The sequence below is a fragment of the Papaver somniferum genome, chromosome 8 (genome assembly GCF_003573695.1).
Source record: "Papaver somniferum cultivar HN1 chromosome 8, ASM357369v1, whole genome shotgun sequence".
Lineage (NCBI taxonomy): Eukaryota > Viridiplantae > Streptophyta > Magnoliopsida > Ranunculales > Papaveraceae > Papaver > Papaver somniferum.
In genome coordinates this window covers 30,024,798-30,046,418 of record NC_039365.1, presented here as the reverse complement: position 1 = coordinate 30,046,418, position 21,621 = coordinate 30,024,798, and the positions used below count along the sequence as shown (strand labels likewise).

The 21,621-nt window shown below is 35.6% G+C and overlaps 1 protein-coding gene and 1 pseudogene across 1 annotated transcript; both read right to left on the bottom strand.

Annotated features, from left to right (window-relative positions):
* Window positions 1-504: 504 nt before the first annotated feature.
* LOC113305334 lies at window positions 505-16,861 on the bottom strand. The gene is made up of 3 exons (XM_026554392.1): window positions 15,293-16,861; window positions 10,698-12,085; window positions 505-1,284 (listed from the first exon to the last, which is right to left on the bottom strand). Exons 1-3 carry the CDS (start codon window positions 16,859-16,861, stop codon window positions 774-776), a joined length of 3,468 nt encoding a protein of 1,155 aa, XP_026410177.1. The 3' UTR covers window positions 505-773.
* Window positions 5,976-8,716, bottom strand: LOC113301954 (annotated as a pseudogene).
* Window positions 16,862-21,621: the final 4,760 nt, after the last annotated feature.

The following is a 21,621-nucleotide window of genomic DNA, read 5'->3' as shown; positions in this document are numbered from 1 at the left end:
GGACGAGGTTTAGAATAAGAATGTGATACTGTACACAGATTGGTGAAAGTGCAAGGCTGAGCCACACTCAACTAACAGTTAGCATCTTCATCCTTAAGCTATAAAAGGGCACAACTTCCTCTCCCATTTATGCAAAGAAAAATAAAAATATGTAAAACTGTGAACTATGCACAGATAACCAGTTGAATTTGAGAATAAAACATGCAGCAGTGCAACTGAAGTTTTGTGAAGATCCACACAACTACTTGATACTTGTACCATCTATAATCAACCCATCTTGAACAAAGAATTTGTCTCTATAGCTATTTGTACATGCAAACGAATGAATGTCCTGCGACACAGAGTGTCCATTCAAATATAAGATGTCCGGATGGTGATTACTAGCATGTGGAAGACTAGACTCCACAGCATAAAGAATATTTTCCATGTAGATGCAAATATAATTTTAATATAATCAAGGGAACCAAATAGCATAACAACCAACATTTGGACATTAAAGAAAGGTAAAAATAAAATAAAAATCATTATGTGCATTGTTGGAAGAGTCGACATAAAATCAGAATATAATAAGAAAGGGTTAAAAGGTGAAAACCTGTGCAGGAAGCCAACAGCACAATTTACGGAACCACCACATTGTAACAACACCAAAAGCATGTGTGGCAGGTTCTGAGCTTCCGTATATACAATTTACAACCCCACTGTCAACATTAAGAGAGGGGCATATGGCACCTTATACAGTATAAACAAGCTAGGAGTGGGTTTAGGTTTATGACTTACAGGATCTCCCCAGGTCTGAATCCATTATCCCCACAGTCTGCACTAGGATCCAAACTGCAGGGAGAATCGTACCACTTTGAACTCTCGGGATAGAAACTGTCCACCTGTATACCAACTAGACCAGAATCTGTCATTATTGTTGTACCGTCGTGACTTGAAGGCTTTATCAACTTGGAATCCTCACAATCTAGGATGCTCTTCTCATCAAATTCACCACAAGTATCCTTCAACCATTTGTCGGGTTTACAATTCTCGCTCAATAAACTCTTCCTACTCCTACAATCCGCTCTCATCTGATCCCATGGTACAACATCGTCAAGTGGCTGTCTGAAACTATCTTCATCATCCTCAATCAAATCAGCGTCCTTTCCATCCCCATACATATGATCATGTTCATGATCACCCCAATGAGCGAGATCACTCGCTTCCACTAACACATCATCAGACTGCTGCTTATCAATATGCAATTCAACTGGCCCAGACAGATCCTCTCCGATACTCCGAAGCCTATTAATGATATCAGACAGTTCCTGAGACAAAGGACCCAAAAGCTCCTGAGGATATTTCCCAACTTTCCCATCCAACAAAGCAGCCTCAGCTTTTAACTCCTGCACTTTAAGCATAACAGAAAGTTGCAAATCACCATCATCCTTACCCATCAAACCAAATGCAACTGTTTCCATATCCTCATTCATTCCATACACTATTTCCTGATCCATCAACATTTCTACTCCTTTATGCCCAACAACTCTGTGCACAATCCTTGCATTTCCATCTAGTGGCCCTGGTTCATGCCCTGAATGAACAGCATAAAGTTTGAAAACCGCCATTCCTTCATCCTGATAAACAAACGTCTTATCTTTCTCTTTATAATTTTCTATCGGAACAATTGCCCTAATTCTAAACCCACATCCGCATCTCTTGGAAGCATAAGGTTCCCTCTTCAAAAGCTTCGATTTCTTCGTAGACGGCTGTCCTGCTCTATGACATGCATAATCTTTAACTTCAGCCATAAATGGTTTATACCTGATATACTTTTGTCTAATACAAAGCACAACCTTATGTTTTACAGCTAACTGCTGAAGTCTTTGAGGTACTTCTTTCGCTGGTAATTCAAATGTTTCAGTATACTCGAACCTACGTCTTTTATTTTTCCCACTAGAACCCGAAGGACCATTGCAAACAAGGCACGAACTAACACAAACCCTAATAAAAGACTCGGGAATTCCATAAAACTTAGCCCCGACAGTCCATATCTGTTTGATCCTATCAATAGTTTCTTTTAATCCTAAATGTTTCAAATCACCATCACTATGATAAGTCATCACAATGTCTTGCCATTGATTAACATGTGAAACATACTGTTGTGCGTTATTCTTAAAATACAAAACTTGATTACCATGAGCATCAATATGAGCATTTAACTTATCTTGTATCCGTTTCCATGCCGTAAGATAAGCGGTATCCTCGTTGCGATCTTTCCATACAGACCTCCAGCTTTTAAGCACAGACCTTGGTGTAGCTTTCTGAATCTCATCTGTTGTTGCTAATCTTCTCTCCAAAATGCATTGAACCATTAATGCATAAGAATCCCGATTAAATGTATAAAATTGTGAAGAGATATGTGGCTCTGTGTTAATATAAACTGGCGTTGTTCTTAATTCAGATGGAACAATTGTAGATGATGTAATAATCCCTTGATTTTGATGTTGTGAAGAAGAAGAATCATCAATATCTGATGAGCTAGGGCTTCCACCACCAGATTCATCAACTTCTTCTTCATCTTCATCTCTAAATACAACAATATCAGAAATTGATTGGATGGGGGAGTCTTGTTTCTCTTCTTCTAGAAGATTCTGGAAATGAATAAGGGGTTTCTGATGGTGTTGTTGTTGTTCTGATTCGGGTATTACAGGGTTAGGGTTTTGTTGGTGAAGAAGAAGATTTTGGGGATTATCATTTTTAGGGTTCATTCTGAGAGAAAGAAAAGAAGGAGATTGTTTGAAATGTGTTTGTTATTTGTGAGGATTTGAGAATTTAGTGAAGTGTTTCTTGTTGTTTATCTCTGACATTTTAGGAAGAGAGAGATGCTTCGATTTCATTTATTTTTACTAGATTTAAGGTAAGGTTAAAGTAAAGAGATATGTCATGGCTTAGGAGGGTTCAAATATAAATAAATGTAACTATTTTGACTGGTACCACAATGTGGAACAAACATATATTCATGTTTGATTGATGCATTATGTTTTGTTGATGGAAATTATATCAGAAAATGGAGAAGATATCAAAAGAAAAAATGGAAAAGAATTTGTATTAAAATTACAAATCTCGTGACTAAAAAAACGAAAATTGTATGAAAGTGTTACAATTCGTTGAAGAAATTGATATCGGTTTTAAATCATTTTGGCTTCCGATGTTCTGTTGTTGTTTTTTTTGCTCATCAACATCATATATGTTAGAGGCATAGAGGTTTCTATAAAAGAAAAAGAAATGCCTAAATTGATATCATCATGACTGAAATCGGTCTTATTTTTGTCAGTGTTGATTGTATTTCTCCTAAAACATACTTGATAATATTGCATCGACAACACCAGAAAACGCCGTTAATATTGTTATATAAGAAGTTTAGATAGCACAGATAAGCCATCAGACTGATAAGGTAAAATAAAACCCTAAAAATTGTTAGGCAGTAATTTGTTTTATTGGAAATTATATATACTGGGAAGACTACTCTTGATTTGTTCGAAAGATCTGAAAAATCAGATCAAAACTGGACAGGTCACAGTCGATAACAACGAAGAACAAAGGTATTTTTTTCTTTCTTTCTTTCGTCCAGTTTTTGGAAAGAGGAGAATGAGGGGAGAACGGTTCTATTTACCAAATATCTAGCAGCATCACGACCAATTTATTGTTGTGGTGGTGTTAAATCAAAAATACCAAGGCTCGAGTTACGTGCGAGCAAGATTTTATCGAATCATAGTGAATTGTGATGTAGAAGACTACTCAATAAATTGGTGTTGCTCACTCATATTTGGAAACATGTGCTTAAATTATTAGGATTTTTAAAATCTTCCACGTGACTAAGGGTGCACAGGAACCGAGCCGGACCGACAGGACCCAACCGGAACCGGCGGAACCTTACCTGTTTTCGTACCGAACCGAGGAAGGGGGTACAGGTATCGGTCCAAAATTTGAGAACCGGCCTCTAGGGGTACAGGTACACGGTCCTATCCATGTCCCGTACCGTCCCGTCCCTTTTGTACCGACTAATATTAACTGTTAGATTTAGGGGCTTAATCTTATGTGGTATATATAGAAAAATTATATAGGGACACGTGGTTTCTCATTTTTTTTTTCTCTTCTTCTTCTTTGCATCTCCTCTCTCTAAGAAGGAACACCAATTCACCGAACACCACCTCTTTTATTTTCCAATTTTTCTTATTCCTTAATTATTTGATTAGGGGCGATTACCATCTGATCATCACAGGATCATTTGCTTCACAGTAGGATGAACAAATGAAGCAAACAACGGCAAAACTGAAAGGAGTCTAGAGTGCAGAATATGAGCGGGTAGAATCATTCTGGGGCTACTGCTGTGGATGAATAAGAATAAGGAAAACATTCTGGGGCACGATGAGACTTGCGAAACCATGTGGTGAACACTGAGAAGTATCTATGAAAGTAGAACAAGGAAAATGGATTACGACATTTTCCAAGTCCGGTATAGGCAATGTGTGAATCAAATATATTTCGAACTATCACTAGCAATAAAACAATGGAGAAGTTGTACCTGATAAATCCAAAGAAACAGAAACAAAGAAAATGTATTTTGGCCATACTGGTTAACGAAGACAGAAAAAATCATGGATACTTAAATTCATTATTTATATTTTTAGATACTGGAGCATCATACAATTGCTAAGGGTGATCCACATCACAAATTCTCCTATGTTAATAAAATAGAGCTACTTAATTATAAGCACTAGAAGAGTTATATTTTTTTCTTCACTTTAACAAAAAATGGATGGAAAAAATTAAGTACCGAGACTAGTACCAGAACCGTCCTTAATACCGTACTGGTCCCGAATAGTACCGCAACCGAGATACAGGGTACAGGTACCGATCCAGAAAATAGGAACCGAGACTAGAGAAGTACAGGTACTCGGCCTCGGCAAGAACCGAGTCGAACCATACCGTGTGCACCCGTACAAGTTACTTATAATAAACTAGCAGAAACTACGTTGCAATCTAAATTTACCACTTCGACCTAATTATTGAATTTTACATTGCAATCCAAAATTTACCATTTCCTACCTAATTATTTAGTAACATAAAATCTAGTATGTTGGTATAGATTTATCTTTTCACTGAAATAAGCACCGGGACACATAAACAACATTGTGTTCTAAAGTATCACTTCATCAAATATTGGACATTAAATAAAAACTTGCATGCAAAATTCGTATCATGTCCTGAACTGGCCTAAAGTTTGTTATTGTAAACTAAAATGTGAAACTTTTCAGGTATCAAAAATTTGTCATGCGGCCCAAGATTTACCTTGTGACTCCAAATCAACATATCGTAATATAAAATCCTCCTCTATAATATTAAAAATTAGTTCGTAGTGGAAAAAAATTACTTATTATTGGAGATTAAGAAGAAAACAACTTTAGACTTAAATTTGCATCACGCTTCAAAAATTGCATTATGTGACATGAAATTTTCCACTTCACCAAGTAGTTTTCTCGTGTTATAAATTGTTTAATAACCTAAAGCCCACACCATGACCACCAATCTGCTAATGTGACCCAAAATTTACTATTATGATCTAAAGTGAAAGGTCCGCTTTTTCTGGAACAGAAAGAGTATTATTCTACACGTACTTTCGGATGCGCTTTTCTTTATTTAACTATATGTGGGTTGGGTAGGTGAACAAAAACAACTCCACGTCATAGATCCTACCAAATTAAGGAAAAAAAATAATCGTGCCCCTTGACTTTAATTTTAGTAGCTCAATTCGTTGATTGTACTAGACATCCGCACAATATATACATAAAAGTATGGATCAGGAAGATCAATACTGAGGAATAAACAAAGATTCATTATATTCTTTATCATTATTGCACAATGACATATAATTGAGTCTTAGATGCTCCACCTGGAGAAAAAAGCTTTGTTCTTGATAATATTCTTTATCATTATTTTCCCAGACAGATCCTTTCCGAACTCTGAAGCCTATTAATGATATCAGACAGTTCTGAGACAAAGGACCCAAAAAGCTCCTGAGGATATTTCCCAACTTTCCCATCCAACAAAGCAGCCTCAGCCTTTTAACTCCTGCACTTTAAGCATAACAGAAAGTTGCAAATCACCATCATCCTTACCCATCAAACCAAATGCAAACTGTTTCCATATCCTCATTCATTCCATAAACTATTTCCTGATCCATCAACATTTCTACTCCTTTATGCCAACAACTCTGTGCAAATCCTTGCATTTCCATCTAGGGCCCTGGTTCATGCCCTGAATGAACACATAAAGTTTGAAAACTGCCATTCCTTCATCCTGATAAACAAACGTCTTATCTTTCTCTTTATAATTTTCTATCGGAACAATTGCCCTAATTCTAACCCACATCCGCATCTTGGAAGCATAAGGTTCCCTCTTCAAAAGCTTCGATTTCTTCGTAGACGACTGTCCTGCTTTATGACATGCATAATCTTTAACTTCAGCCATAAATGGTTTATACATGATATAATTTTGTCTAATACAAAGCACAACCTTATGTTTTACAGCTAACTGCTGAAGTCTTTGAGGTACTTCTTTCGCTGGTAATTCAATGTTTCAGTATACTCGAACTACGTCTTTTATTTTTCCCAGTAGAACCCGAAGGACCATTGCAAACAAGGCACGAACTAACACAAACCCTAATAAAAGACTCGGGAATTCCATAAAACTTAGCCCCGACAGTCCATTATCTGTTTGATCCTATCAATAGTTTCTTTAATCCTAAATGTTTCAAATCACCATCACTATGATAAGTCATCACAATGTCTTGCCATTGATTACATGTGAAACATACTGTTGTGCATTATTCTTAAAATACAAAACTTGATTACCATGAGCATCAATATGAGCATTTAACTTATCTTGTATCCGTTTCCATGCCGTAAGATAAGCGGTATCCTCGTTGCGATCTTTCCATACAGACCCTCCAGCTTTTAAGCACAGGACCTTGGTGTAGCTTTCTGATTCTCATCTGTTGTTGCTAATCTTCTCTCCAAAATGCATTGAACCATTAATGCATAAGAATCCCGATTAAATGTATAAAATTGTGAAGAGATATGTGGCTCTGTGTTAATATAAAACTGGCGTTGTTCTTAATTCAGATGGAACAATTGTAGATGATGTAATAATCCCTTGATTTTGATGTTGTGAAGAAGAAGAATCATCAATATCTGATGAGCTAGGGCTTCCACCACCAGATTCATCAACTTCTTCTTCATCTTCATCTCTAAATACAACAATATCAGAAATTGATTGGATGGGGGAGTCTTGTTTCTCTTCTTCTAGAAGATTCTGGAAATGAATAAGGGGTTTCTGATGGTGTTGTTTTGTTCTGATTCGGGTATTACAGGGTTAGGGTTTTGTTGGTGAAGAAGAAGATTTTGGGGATTATCATTTTTAGGGTTCATTCTGAGAGAGAAAAAATAAGGAGATTGTTTGAAATGTGTTTGTTATTTGTGAGGATTTGAGAATTTAGTGAAGTGTTTCTTGTTGTTTATCTCTGACATTTTAGGGAGAGAGATGCTTCGATTTCATTTATTTTTACTAGATTTAAGGTAAGGTTAAAGTAAAGAGATATGTCATGGCTCAGAGGGTTCAAATGTAACTATTTTGACTGGTACCACAATGTGGAACAAACATATCTTCATGTTTGATTGATGCATTATGTTTTGTTGATGGAAATTATATCAGAAAATGGAGAAGATATCAAAAAAAAAATGGAAAAGAATTTGTATTAAAATTAAAAATCTCGTGACTAAAAAAACGAAAATTGTATGAAAGTGTTACAATTCGTTGAAGAAATTGATATCGGTTTTAAACCATTTTGGCTTCCGATGTTCTGTTGTTGTTTTTTTGCTCATCAACATCATATATGTTAGAGGCATAGAGGTTTCTATAAAAAAAAAGAAATGCCTAAATTGATATCATCATGACTGAAATCGGTCTTATTTTTGTCAGTGTTGATTGTATTTCTCCTAAAACATACTTGATAATATTACAACGAAAACACCAGAAAACGCCGTTAATATTGTTATATAAGAAGTTTAGATAGCACAGATAAGCCATCAGACTGATAAGGTAAAATAAATCCCTAAAAATTGTTAGGAAGTAATTTGTTTTATTGGAAATTATATATACTGGGAAGACTACCCTTGATTTGCTCGAAAGATCTGAAAAATCAGATCAAAACTGTACAAGTCACAATCGAAAACAACGAAGAACAAAGGTATTTTTTTTTCTTTCTTTCGTCCAGTTTTTGGAAAGAGAGGAAAGAGGGGAGAACGGTTCTATTTACCAAATATCTAGCAGCATCACGACCAATTTATTGTTGTGGTGTGTTAAATCAAAAATACCAAGGCTCGAGTTACGTGCGAGCAAGATTTTATCGAATCATTGTGAATTGTGATGTAGAAGACTACTCAATAAATTGGTGTTGCTCAATCAATTTGGAAACATGTGCTTAAATTGATTAGGAATTTTAAAATCTTCCACGTGACTAAGGGTGCACAGGAACCTAGCCGGACCGACAGGACCCAACCGGAACCGGCGGAACCGTACCTGTTTTCGTACCGAACCGAGGAAGGGGGTACAGGTACCGGTCCAAAAATTGAGAACCGGCCTCTAGATGGTACAGGTACACGGTCCTATCCATGTCCCCTACCGTCCCGTCCCTTTTGTACCGACTAATATTAACCGTTAGATTTAGGGGATTAATCTTATGTGGTATATATAGAAAAATTAGATAGGGACACATGGTTTCTCATATTTTTTTTTGTCTCCTTCTTCTTTGCATCTCCTCTCTCTAAGAAGGAACACCAATTCACCGAACACCAAATTTTTCTTATTCCTTAATTATTTGATTAGGGGCGATTACCATCTGATCATCACAGGATCATTTGCTTCACAGTAGGATGAACAAATGAAGCAAACAACGGCAAAACTGAAAGGAGTCTAGAGTGCAGAATATGAGAGGGTAGAATCATTCTGGGGCTACTGCTGTGGATGAAGAAGAATAAGGAAAACATTCTGGGGCACGATGAGACTTGCGAAACCATGTGGTGAACACTGAGAAGTATCTATGAAAGTAGAACAAGGAAAATGGATTACGACATTTTCCAAGTCCGATATAGGCAATGTGTGAATCAAATAAGTTCGAACTATCACTAGCAATAAAACAATGGAGATGTTGTACCTGATAAATCCAAAGAAACAGAAACAAAGAAAATGTATTTTGGCCATACTGGTTAACGAAGACAGAAAAAATCATGGATACTTAAATTCATTATTTATATTTTTAGATACTGGAGCATCATACAATTGCTAAGGGTGATCCACATCACAAATTCTCCTATGTTAATAAAATAGAGCTACTTAATTATAAGCACTAGAAGACTTATATTTTTTTCTTCACTTTAACAAAAAACGGATGGAAAAAATTAAGTACCGAGACTAGTACCAGAACCGTCCCTGATACCGTACTAGTCCCGAATAGTACTGCAACCGAGATACAGGGTACAGGTACCGATCCAGAAAATAGGAACCGAGACTAGAGAGGTACTCGGCCTCGGCAAGAACCGAGTCGAACCATACCATGTGCACCCGTACACGTTACTTATAATAAACTAGAAGAAACTACGTTGCAATCTAAATTTACCACTGCGACCTAATTAATGAATTTTACATTGCAATCCAAAATTTACCATTTCCTACCTAATTATTTAGTAACTTAAAATCTAGTATGTTGGTATAGATTTATCTTTTCACTAAAATAAGCACCGGGACACATAAACAACATTGTGTTCTAAAGTATCACTTCATCAAATATTGGACATTAAATAAAAATTTGCATGCAAAATTCGTATCATGTCCTGAACTGGCCTAAAGTTTGTCATTGTAAACTAAAATTTGAAACTTTTCAGGTATCAAAAATTTGTCATGCGGCCCAAGATTTATCTTGTGACTCCAAATCAACATATCGTAATATAAAATCCTCCTCTATAATATTAAAAATTAGTTCGTAGTGGAAAAAAATTACTTATTATTGGAGATTAAGAAGAAAACAACTTTAGACTTAAATTTGCATCACGCTTCAAAAATTGCATTATGTGACATGAAATTTTCCACTTCACCAAGTAGTTTTCTCGTGTTATAAATTGTTTAATAACCTAAAGCCCACACCATGACCACCAATCTGCTAATGTGACCCAAAATTTACTATTATGATCTAAAGTGAAAGGTCCGCTTTTTCTGGAACAGAAAGAGTATTATTCTACACGTACTTTCGGATGCGCTTTTCTTTATTTAACTATATGTGGGTTGGGTAGGTGAACAAACAACTCCACGTCATAGATCCTACCAAATTAAGGAAAAACAAATAATCGTGCCCTTGACTTAATTTTAGTAGCTCAATTCGTTGATATGTTACTAGACATCCGCACAATATATACATAAAAAGTATGGATCAGGGAAGATCAATACTGAGGAATAAACAAAGATTCATTATATTCTTTATCATTATTTGCACAATGACATATAATTGAGTCTTAGATGCTCCACCTGGAGAAAAAGCTTTGTTCTTGATAATATTCTTTATCATTATTTTCCCAGACAGATCCTTTCCGATACTCTGAAGCCTATTAATGATATCAGACAGTTCCTGAGACAAAGGACCCAAAAGCTCCTGAGGATATTTCCCAACTTTCCCATCCAACAAAGCAGCCTCAGCTTTTAACTCCTGCACTTTAAGCATAACAGAAAGTTGCAAATCACCATCATCCTTACCCATCAAACCAAATGCAACTGTTTCCATATCCTCATTCATTCCATAAACTATTTCCTGATCCATCAACATTTCTACTCCTTTATGCCCAACAACTCTGTGCACAATCCTTGCATTTCCATCTAGGGGCCCTGGTTCATGCCCTGAATGAACAACATAAAGTTTGAAAACTGCCATTCCTTCATCCTGATAAACAAACGTCTTATCTTTCTCTTTATAATTTTCTATCGGAACAATTGCCCTAATTCTAAACCCACATCCGCATCTCTTGGAAGCATAAGGTTCCCTCTTCAAAAGCTTCGATTTCTTCGTAGACGACTGTCCTGCTTTATGACATGCATAATCTTTAACTTCAGCCATAAATGGTTTATACATGATATACTTTTGTCTAATACAAAGCACAACCTTATGTTTTACAGCTAACTGCTGAAGTCTTTGAGGTACTTCTTTCGCTGGTAATTCAAATGTTTCAGTATACTCGAACCTACGTCTTTTATTTTTCCCAGTAGAACCCGAAGGACCATTGCAAACAAGGCACGAACTAACACAAACCCTAATAAAAGACTCGGGAATTCCATAAAACTTAGCCCCGACAGTCCTTATCTGTTTGATCCTATCAATAGTTTCTTTTAATCCTAAATGTTTCAAATCACCATCACTATGATAAGTCATCACAATGTCTTGCCATTGATTAACATGTGAAACATACTGTTGTGCATTATTCTTAAAATACAAAACTTGATTACCATGAGCATCAATATGAGCATTTAACTTATCTTGTATCCGTTTCCATGCCGTAAGATAAGCGGTATCCTCGTTGCGATCTTTCCATACAGACCTCCAGCTTTTAAGCACAGACCTTGGTGTAGCTTTCTGATTCTCATCTGTTGTTGCTAATCTTCTCTCCAAAATGCATTGAACCATTAATGCATAAGAATCCCGATTAAATGTATAAAATTGTGAAGAGATATGTGGCTCTGTGTTAATATAAACTGGCGTTGTTCTTAATTCAGATGGAACAATTGTAGATGATGTAATAATCCCTTGATTTTGATGTTGTGAAGAAGAAGAATCATCAATATCTGATGAGCTAGGGCTTCCACCACCAGATTCATCAACTTCTTCTTCATCTTCATCTCTAAATACAACAATATCAGAAATTGATTGGATGGGGGAGTCTTGTTTCTCTTCTTCTAGAAGATTCTGGAAATGAATAAGGGGTTTCTGATGGTGTTGTTTGTTCTGATTCGGGTATTACAGGGTTAGGGTTTTGTTGGTGAAGAAGAAGATTTTGGGGATTATCATTTTTAGGGTTCATTCTGAGAGAAAGAAAATAAGGAGATTGTTTGAAATGTGTTTGTTATTTGTGAGGATTTGAGAATTTAGTGAAGTGTTTCTTGTTGTTTATCTCTGACATTTTAGGGAGAGAGATGCTTCGATTTCATTTATTTTTACTAGATTTAAGGTAAGGTTAAAGTAAAGAGATATGTCATGGCTCAAGAGGGTTCAAATGTAACTATTTTGACTGGTACCACAATGTGGAACAAACATATCTTCATGTTTGATTGATGCATTATGTTTTGTTGATGGAAATTATATCAGAAAATGGAGAAGATATCAAAAAAAAAATGGAAAAGAATTTGTATTAAAATTAAAAATCTCGTGACTAAAAAAACGAAAATTGTATGAAAGTGTTACAATTCGTTGAAGAAATTGATATCGGTTTTAAACCATTTTGGCTTCCGATGTTCTGTTGTTGTTTTTTTTGCTCATCAACATCATATATGTTAGAGGCATAGAGGTTTCTATAAAAAAAAAAGAAATGCCTAAATTGATATCATCATGACTGAAATCGGTCTTATTTTTGTCAGTGTTGATTGTATTTCTCCTAAAACATACTTGATAATATTACAACGAAAACACCAGAAAACGCCGTTAATATTGTTATATAAGAAGTTTAGATAGCACAGATAAGCCATCAGACTGATAAGGTAAAATAAATCCCTAAAAATTGTTAGGAAGTAATTTGTTTTATTGGAAATTATATATACTGGGAAGACTACCCTTGATTTGCTCGAAAGATCTGAAAAATCAGATCAAAACTGTACAAGTCACAATCGAAAACAACGAAGAACAAAGGTATTTTTTTTTTCTTTCTTTCGTCCAGTTTTTGGAAAGAGGAGAAAGAGGGGAGAACGGTTCTATTTACCAAATATCTAGCAGCATCACGACCAATTTATTGTTGTGGTGGTGTTAAATCAAAAATACCAAGGCTCGAGTTACGTGCGAGCAAGATTTTATCGAATCATTGTGAATTGTGATGTAGAAGACTACTCAATAAATTGGTGTTGCTCAATCATATTTGGAAACATGTGCTTAAATTGATTAGGAATTTTAAAATCTTCCACGTGACTAAGGGTGCACAGGAACCTAGCCGGACCGACAGGACCCAACCGGAACCGGCGGAACCGTACCTGTTTTCGTACCGAACCGAGGAAGGGGGTACAGGTACCGGTCCAAAAATTGAGAACCGGCCTCTAGATGGTACAGGTACACGGTCCTATCCATGTCCCCTACCGTCCCGTCCCTTTTGTACCGACTAATATTAACCGTTAGATTTAGGGGATTAATCTTATGTGGTATATATAGAAAAATTAGATAGGGACACATGGTTTCTCATATTTTTTTTTGTCTCCTTCTTCTTTGCATCTCCTCTCTCTAAGAAGGAACACCAATTCACCGAACACCAAATTTTTCTTATTCCTTAATTATTTGATTAGGGGCGATTACCATCTGATCATCACAGGATCATTTGCTTCACAGTAGGATGAACAAATGAAGCAAACAACGGCAAAACTGAAAGGAGTCTAGAGTGCAGAATATGAGAGGGTAGAATCATTCTGGGGCTACTGCTGTGGATGAAGAAGAATAAGGAAAACATTCTGGGGCACGATGAGACTTGCGAAACCATGTGGTGAACACTGAGAAGTATCTATGAAAGTAGAACAAGGAAAATGGATTACGACATTTTCCAAGTCCGATATAGGCAATGTGTGAATCAAATATAAGTTCGAACTATCACTAGCAATAAAACAATGGAGATGTTGTACCTGATAAATCCAAAGAAACAGAAACAAAGAAAATGTATTTTGGCCATACTGGTTAACGAAGACAGAAAAAATCATGGATACTTAAATTCATTATTTATATTTTTAGATACTGGAGCATCATACAATTGCTAAGGGTGATCCACATCACAAATTCTCCTATGTTAATAAAATAGAGCTACTTAATTATAAGCACTAGAAGACTTATATTTTTTTCTTCACTTTAACAAAAAACGGATGGAAAAAATTAAGTACCGAGACTAGTACCAGAACCGTCCCTGATACCGTACTAGTCCCGAATAGTACTGCAACCGAGATACAGGGTACAGGTACCGATCCAGAAAATAGGAACCGAGACTAGAGAGGTACTCGGCCTCGGCAAGAACCGAGTCGAACCATACCATGTGCACCCGTACACGTTACTTATAATAAACTAGAAGAAACTACGTTGCAATCTAAATTTACCACTGCGACCTAATTAATGAATTTTACATTGCAATCCAAAATTTACCATTTCCTACCTAATTATTTAGTAACTTAAAATCTAGTATGTTGGTATAGATTTATCTTTTCACTAAAATAAGCACCGGGACACATAAACAACATTGTGTTCTAAAGTATCACTTCATCAAATATTGGACATTAAATAAAAATTTGCATGCAAAATTCGTATCATGTCCTGAACTGGCCTAAAGTTTGTCATTGTAAACTAAAATTTGAAACTTTTCAGGTATCAAAAATTTGTCATGCGGCCCAAGATTTATCTTGTGACTCCAAATCAACATATCGTAATATAAAATCCTCCTCTATAATATTAAAAATTAGTTCGTAGTGGAAAAAAATTACTTATTATTGGAGATTAAGTAGAAAACGACTTTAGACTTAAATTTGCATCACGCTTCAAAAATTGCATTATGTGACATGAAATTTGCCACTTCACCAAGTAGTTTTCTCGTGTTATAAATTCTTTAATAACCTAAAGCCCACACCATGACCACCAATCTGCTAATGTGACCCAAAATTTACTATTATGATCTAAAGTGAAAGGTCCGCTTTTTCTGGAACAGAAAGAGTATTATTCTACACGTACTTTCTGATGCGCTTTTTCTTTATTTAACTATATGTGGGTTGGGTAGGTGAACAAACAACTCCACGTCATAGATCCTACCAAATTAAGGAAAAACAAATAATCGTGCCCTTGACTTAATTTTAGTAGCCCAATTCGTTGATATGTTACTAGACATCCGCACAATATATACATAAAAAATATGGATCAGGGAAGATCAATACTGAGGAATAAACAAAGATTCATTATATTCTTTATCATTATTTGCACAATGACATATAATTGAGTCTTAGATGCTCCACCTAGAGAAAAAGCTTTGTTCTTGATAATATTCTTTATCATTATTTGCCCAGACAGATCCTTTAAGATACTCCGAAGCCTATTAATGATATCAGACAGTTCATGAGACAAAGGACCCAAAAGCTCCTGAGGATATTTCCCAACTTTCCCATCCAACAAAGCATCCTCAGCTTTTAACTCCTGCACTTTAAGCATAACAGAAAGTTGCAAATCACCATCATCCTTACCCATCAAACCAAATGCAACTGTTTCCATATCCTCATTCATTCCATACACTATTTCCTGATCCATCAACATTTCTACTCCTTTATGCCCAACAACTCTGTGCACAATCCTTGCATTTCCATCTAGTGGCCCTGGTTCATGCCCTGAATGAACAACATAAAGTTTGAAAACTGCCATTCCTTCATCCTGATAAACAAACGTCTTATCTTTCTCTTTATAATTTTCTATCGGAGCAATTGCCCTAATTCTAAACCCACATCCGCATCTCTTGGAAGCATAAGGTTCCCTCTTCAAAAGCTTCGATTTCTTCGTAGACGGATGTCCTTCTCTATGACATGCATAATCTTTAACTTCAGCCATAAATGGTTTATACCTGATATACTTTTGTCTAATACAAAGCACAACCTTATGTTTTACAGCTAACTGCTGAAGTCTTTGAGGTACTTCTTTCGCTTGTATTTCAAATGTTTCAGTATACTCGAACCTACATCTTTTATTTTTCCCACTAGAACCCGAAGGACCATTGCAAACAAGGCACGAACTAACAAAAACCCTAATAAAAGACTCGGGAATTCCATAAAACTTAGCCCCGACAGTCCATATCTGTTTGATCCTATCAATAGTTTCTTTTAATCCTAAATGTTTCAAATCACCATCACTATGATAAGTCATCACAATGTCTTGCCATTGATTAACATGTGAAACATAATGTTGTGCATTATTCTTAAAATACAAAACTTGATTACCATGAGCATCAATATGAGCATTTAACTTATCTTGTATCCGTTTCCATGCCGTAAGATAAGCGGTATCCTCGTTGCGATATTTCCTTACAGACCTCCATATTTTAAGCACAGACCTTGGTGTAGCTTTCTGAATCTCATCTGTTGTTGCTAATCTTCTCTCCAAAATGCATTGAACCATTAATGCATAAGAATCCCGATTAAATGTATAAAATTGTGAAGAGATATGTGGCTCTGTGTTAATATAAACTGGCGTTGTTCTTAATTCAGATGGAACAATTGTAGATGATGTAATAATCCCTTGATTTTGATGTTGTGAAGAAGAATCATCAATATCTGATGAGCTAGGGCTTCCACCACCAGATTCATCAACTTCTTCTTCATCTTCATCTCTAAATGCAACAATATCAGAAATTGATTGGATGGGGGAGTCTTGTTTCTCTTCTTCTAGAAGATTCTGGAAATGAATAAGGGGTTTCTGATGGTGTTGTTGTTGTTGTTCTGATTCGGGTATTACAGGGTTAGGGTTTTGTTGGTGAAGAAGAAGATTTTGGGGATTATCATTTTTAGGGTTCATTATGAGAGAAAGAAAAGAAGGAGATTGTTTGAAATGTGTTTGTTATTTGTGAGGATTTGAGAATTTAGTGAAGTGTTTCTTGTTGTTTATCTCTGACATTTTAGGGAGAGAGATGCTTCAATTTCATTTATTTTTACTAGATTTAAGGTAAGGTTAAAGTAAAGAGATATGTCATGGCTCAGGAGGGTTCAAATGTAAATAAATGTAACTATTTTGACTGGTACCACAATGTGGAACAAACATATCTTCATGTTTGATTGATGCATTATGTTTTGTTGATGGAAATTATATCAGAAAATGGAGAAGATATCAAAAAAAAAAAATGGAAAAGAATTTGTATTAAAATTAAAAATCTCGTGACTAAAAAAACGAAAATTTTATGAAAGTGTTACAATTCGTTGAAGAAATTGATATCGGTTTTAAACCATTTTGGCTTCCGATGTTTTGTTGTTGTTTTTTTTGCTCATCAACATCATATATGTTAGAGGCATAGAGGTTTCTATAAAAGAAAAAGAAATGCCATCATGACTGAAATCGGTCTTATTTTTGTCAGTGTTGATTGTATTTATCCTAAAACATACTTGATAATATTGCAACGACAACACCAGAAAACGCCGTTAATATTGTTATATAAGAAGTTTAGATAGCACAGATAAGCCATCAGACTGATAAGGTAAAATAAAACCCTAAAAATTGTTAGGCAGTAATTTGTTTTATTGGAAATTATATATACTGGGAAGACTACTCTTGATTTGTTCGAAAGATCTTAAAAATCAGATCAAAACTGGACAGGTCACAGTCGAAAACAACGAAGAACAAAGGTATTTTTTTCTTTCTTTCTTTCGTCCAGTTTTTGGAAAGAGGAGAAAGAGGGGAGAACGGTTCTATTTACCAAATATCTAGCAACATCACGACCAATTTATTGTTGTGGTGGTGTTAAATCAAAAATACCAAGGCTCGAGTTACGTGCGAGCAAGATTTTATCGAATCATAGTGAATTGTGATGTAGAAGACTACTCAATAAATTGGTGTTGCTCAATCATATTTGGAAACATGTGCTTAAATTGATTAGGATTTTTAAAATCTTCCACGTGACTAAGGGTGCACTGGAACCGAGCCGGACCCAACCGGAACCGGCGGAACCGTACCTGTTTTCGTACCGAACCGAGGAAGGGGGTACAGGTACCGGTCCAAAAATTGAGAACCGGCCTCTAGGGGGTACAAGTACACGGTCCTATCCATGTCCCGTACCGTCCCGTCCCTTTTGTACCGACTAATATTAACCGTTAGAGTTAGGGGCTTAATCTTATGTGGTATATATAGAAAAATTAGATAGGGACACATGGTTTCTCATATTTTTTTTTCTCTCCTTCTTCTTTGCATCTCCTCTCTCTAAGAAGGAATACCAATTCACTGAACACCACCTCTTTTCTTTTCCAATTTTTCTGATTCCTTAATTATTTGATTAGGGGCGATTACCATCTGATCATCACAGGATCATTTGCTTCACAGTAGGATGAACAAATGAAGCAAACAACGGCAAAACTGAAAGGAGTCTAGAGTGCAGAATATGAGCGGGTAGAATCATTCTGGGGCTACTGCTGTTGATGAAGAAGAATAAGGAAAACATTCTGGGGCACGATGAGACTTGCGAAACCATGTGGTGAACACTGAGAAGTATCTATGAAAGTAGAACAAGGAAAATGGATTACGACATTTTCCAAGTCCGGTATAGGCAATGTGTGAATCAAATATAAGTTCGAACTATCACTAGCAATAAAACAATGGAGAAGTTGTACCTGATAAATCCAAAGAAACAGAAACAAAGCAAATGTATTTTTGCCATACTGGTTAACGAAGACAGAAAAAATCATGGATACTTAAATTCATTATTTATATTTTTAGATACTGGAGCATCATACAATTGCTAAGGGTGATCCACATCACAAATTCTCCTATGTTAATAAAATAGAGCTACTTAATTATAAGCACTAGAAGAGTTATATTTTTTTCTTCACTTTAACAAAAAATGGATGGAAAAAATTAAGTACCGAGACTAGTACCGGAATCGTCCCTGATACCGTACTGGTCCCGAATAGTACCGCAACCGAGATACAGGGTACAGGTACCGGTCCAGAAAATATGAACCGAGACTAGAGAGATACAGGTACTCGGCCTCGGCAAGAACCGAGTCGAACCATACCGTGTGCACCCGTACACGTTACTTATAATAAACTAGCAGAAACTACGTTGCAATCTAAATTTACCACTTCGACCTAATTATTGAATTTTACATTGCAATCCAAAATTTACCATTTCCTACCTAATTATTTAGTAACATAAAATCTAGTATGTTGGTATATATTTATCTTTTCACTAAAATAAGCACCGGGACACATAAACAACATTGTGTTCTAAAGTATCACTTCATCAAATATTGGACATTAAATAAAAACTTGCATGCAAAATTCGTATCATGTCCTGAAGTGGCCTAAAGTTTGTCATTGTAAACTAAAATGTGAATCTTTTCGGGTATCAAAAATTTGTCATGCGGCTCAAGATTTACCTTGTGACTCCAAGTCAACATATCGTAATATAAAATCCTCCTCTATAATATTAAAAATTAGTTCTTAGTGGAAAAAAATTTCTTGTTATTGGAGATTAAGAAGAAAACAACTTTAGACTTAAATTTGCATCACGCTTCAAAAATTGCATTATGTGACATGAAATTTGCCACTTCACCAAGTGGTTTTCTCGTGTTATAAATTGTTTAATAACCTAAAGCCCACACCATGACCACCAATCTGCTAATGTGACCCGAAATTTACTATTATGATCTAAAGTGAAAGATCCGCTTTTTCTGGAACATAAAGAGTATTATTCTACACGTACTTTCGGATGCGCTTTTTCTTTATTTAACTATATGTGGGTTGGGTAGGTGCACAAACAACTCCACGTCATAGATCCTACCAAATTAAGGAAAAATAAATAATCGTGCCCTTGACTTAATTTTAAGTCCACAAAATGTTAGTAGCCCCATTCGTTGATATGCTTTCCAAAAGTGACTAGACATATTGCATTTACTAGAAAAATTGAATATGATAAGTAGGACGAGTACTGTTCAAACTTCAAAAAATATAAATGAATGAATCTGGTCAGTTATTAGTTCAATATATAGTCAAAACCTAAAAAGTAGGATGAATTCGGTTAGCTACTAGTCCATAAACATTTACATTACCTATGTATACACAGATAATATAAATTTAACTATCCTTAAGACAAGGATGAATCCCGAGAACATTTGGTCCGTGTATATTGTTGTATACACACCCTATAAAATCATAAACTTTGGTGAATTTCCAACTCAAAACGTACAAATTGTCTCTAATAATTTCATTCTCATAAAATCTGGATAAAGCTCTTACTCATTGAAGCATCAGAGTGTTCTTGTAGGTACCCAACCCCCAAATCACTTTACAACAAATTTTGGAGCATTGAAGTGCTGAATCATGCATCAAGTACGTGTCAAATACGAAGACTCGTTATCAATAAAGTACACGTGTCAAATACGAAGACTCGTTATCAATAAAGTACACATCTCGAGGAGTGCTTTAGTAACACTAGTGCTACAGCATCATTGAACATCCAATAAGGGGAGAAAATAAGTCTTACAACAACAATAGAAACAATAAGTCTAAGTGTTAGAAATGCGGAGGTAACAAAAGATTTTAACGATCTCGAATTATTAAATTACAACAAAAAATGTTGAGTTCTGGCATCCAAAAATTTATTTCTTCGTTAGATATGCTTACAGATCCACCCAAAATTTCTCTAGAAATTCATTACGACTTTAAAGAGCATCAACTTCAAATATATATAATAACGCGGAAAGCCCTAGTCTAATCAGGCGATAAAGGACACACATCTTTCAAATATAAGCTTCCTTAAAATCAAATGATCATGTTATTTTATTTTTTGTCATTGTCAGAAATATTTTTTAATTCTAATAGTAGTAACCAATTAAGAATTTCAACATGGTCCATTTGATGGTTACTTAGTGTCCGCGAAAAATGGGAGTCAATTGCGTTATATACCTTGTCAATGTATCTCAACACGGACACAACCCTCTAACATCAGATAAAAAAGAAATACATGCACCACACACGTATGAGGATGGCAGTTATTAACAACGTTTACACGTACATGACATGAATACTAATTCTCGATGTCGGTTGTAGTAAAACCTGGCATACTTAATTTTCCACATTATCTTAGCCTATATTCCTAAATGAGCGAAAAACATCATCAAAATATCACTACGCCTAATCCATCATTACTCACCTTATAACTCAACATCCATACACCCACCATCAATCTAGACTCAACACTCCCCCAACAATCTAACTCGCTATATTCATCATTCCATCTCGCCAGTTTAATATGTTGGTGATCCAACTCCTTACAACTCAATTTTCTAGATAATAGAGAGATCTGGCGATCCATACTCAATAATTTATAAGATGATATTATCGTAGATGATTGATTAGTGAAATATACAAACAATACTTTTATTTAGGCCATGATTTTTTTTTTATCTTAGGGAATGAGTGTGACTAAATGGATTTAGCAACAAGGACAAGGATATGATTAATCGAAGAACTGTAAGCCTCGTCCAAAAGGATACAGTTCTGAAGTTGTTACCACCGATAAGGATGTAATAATACAGAAGATTATCTTCAGGTTTGAAAAGTTCTGAAACT

Excerpts from the sequence above, each read along its gene's own strand:
- LOC113305334 (XM_026554392.1), bottom strand. The coding sequence starts at position 16,861 with ATGAACCCTAAAAATGATAATCCCCAAAATCTTCTTCTTCACCAACAA. Across the intron at positions 12,086-15,292 it reads CATCTAAGACTCAATTATAT|AACAAACAACACCATCAGAA; the intron begins GTCATTGTGCAA and ends TACCCGAATCAG. Across the intron at positions 1,285-10,697 it reads CTGTCTGATATCATTAATAG|GCTTCGGAGTATCGGAGAGG; the intron begins GCTTCAGAGTAT and ends TATCATTAATAG.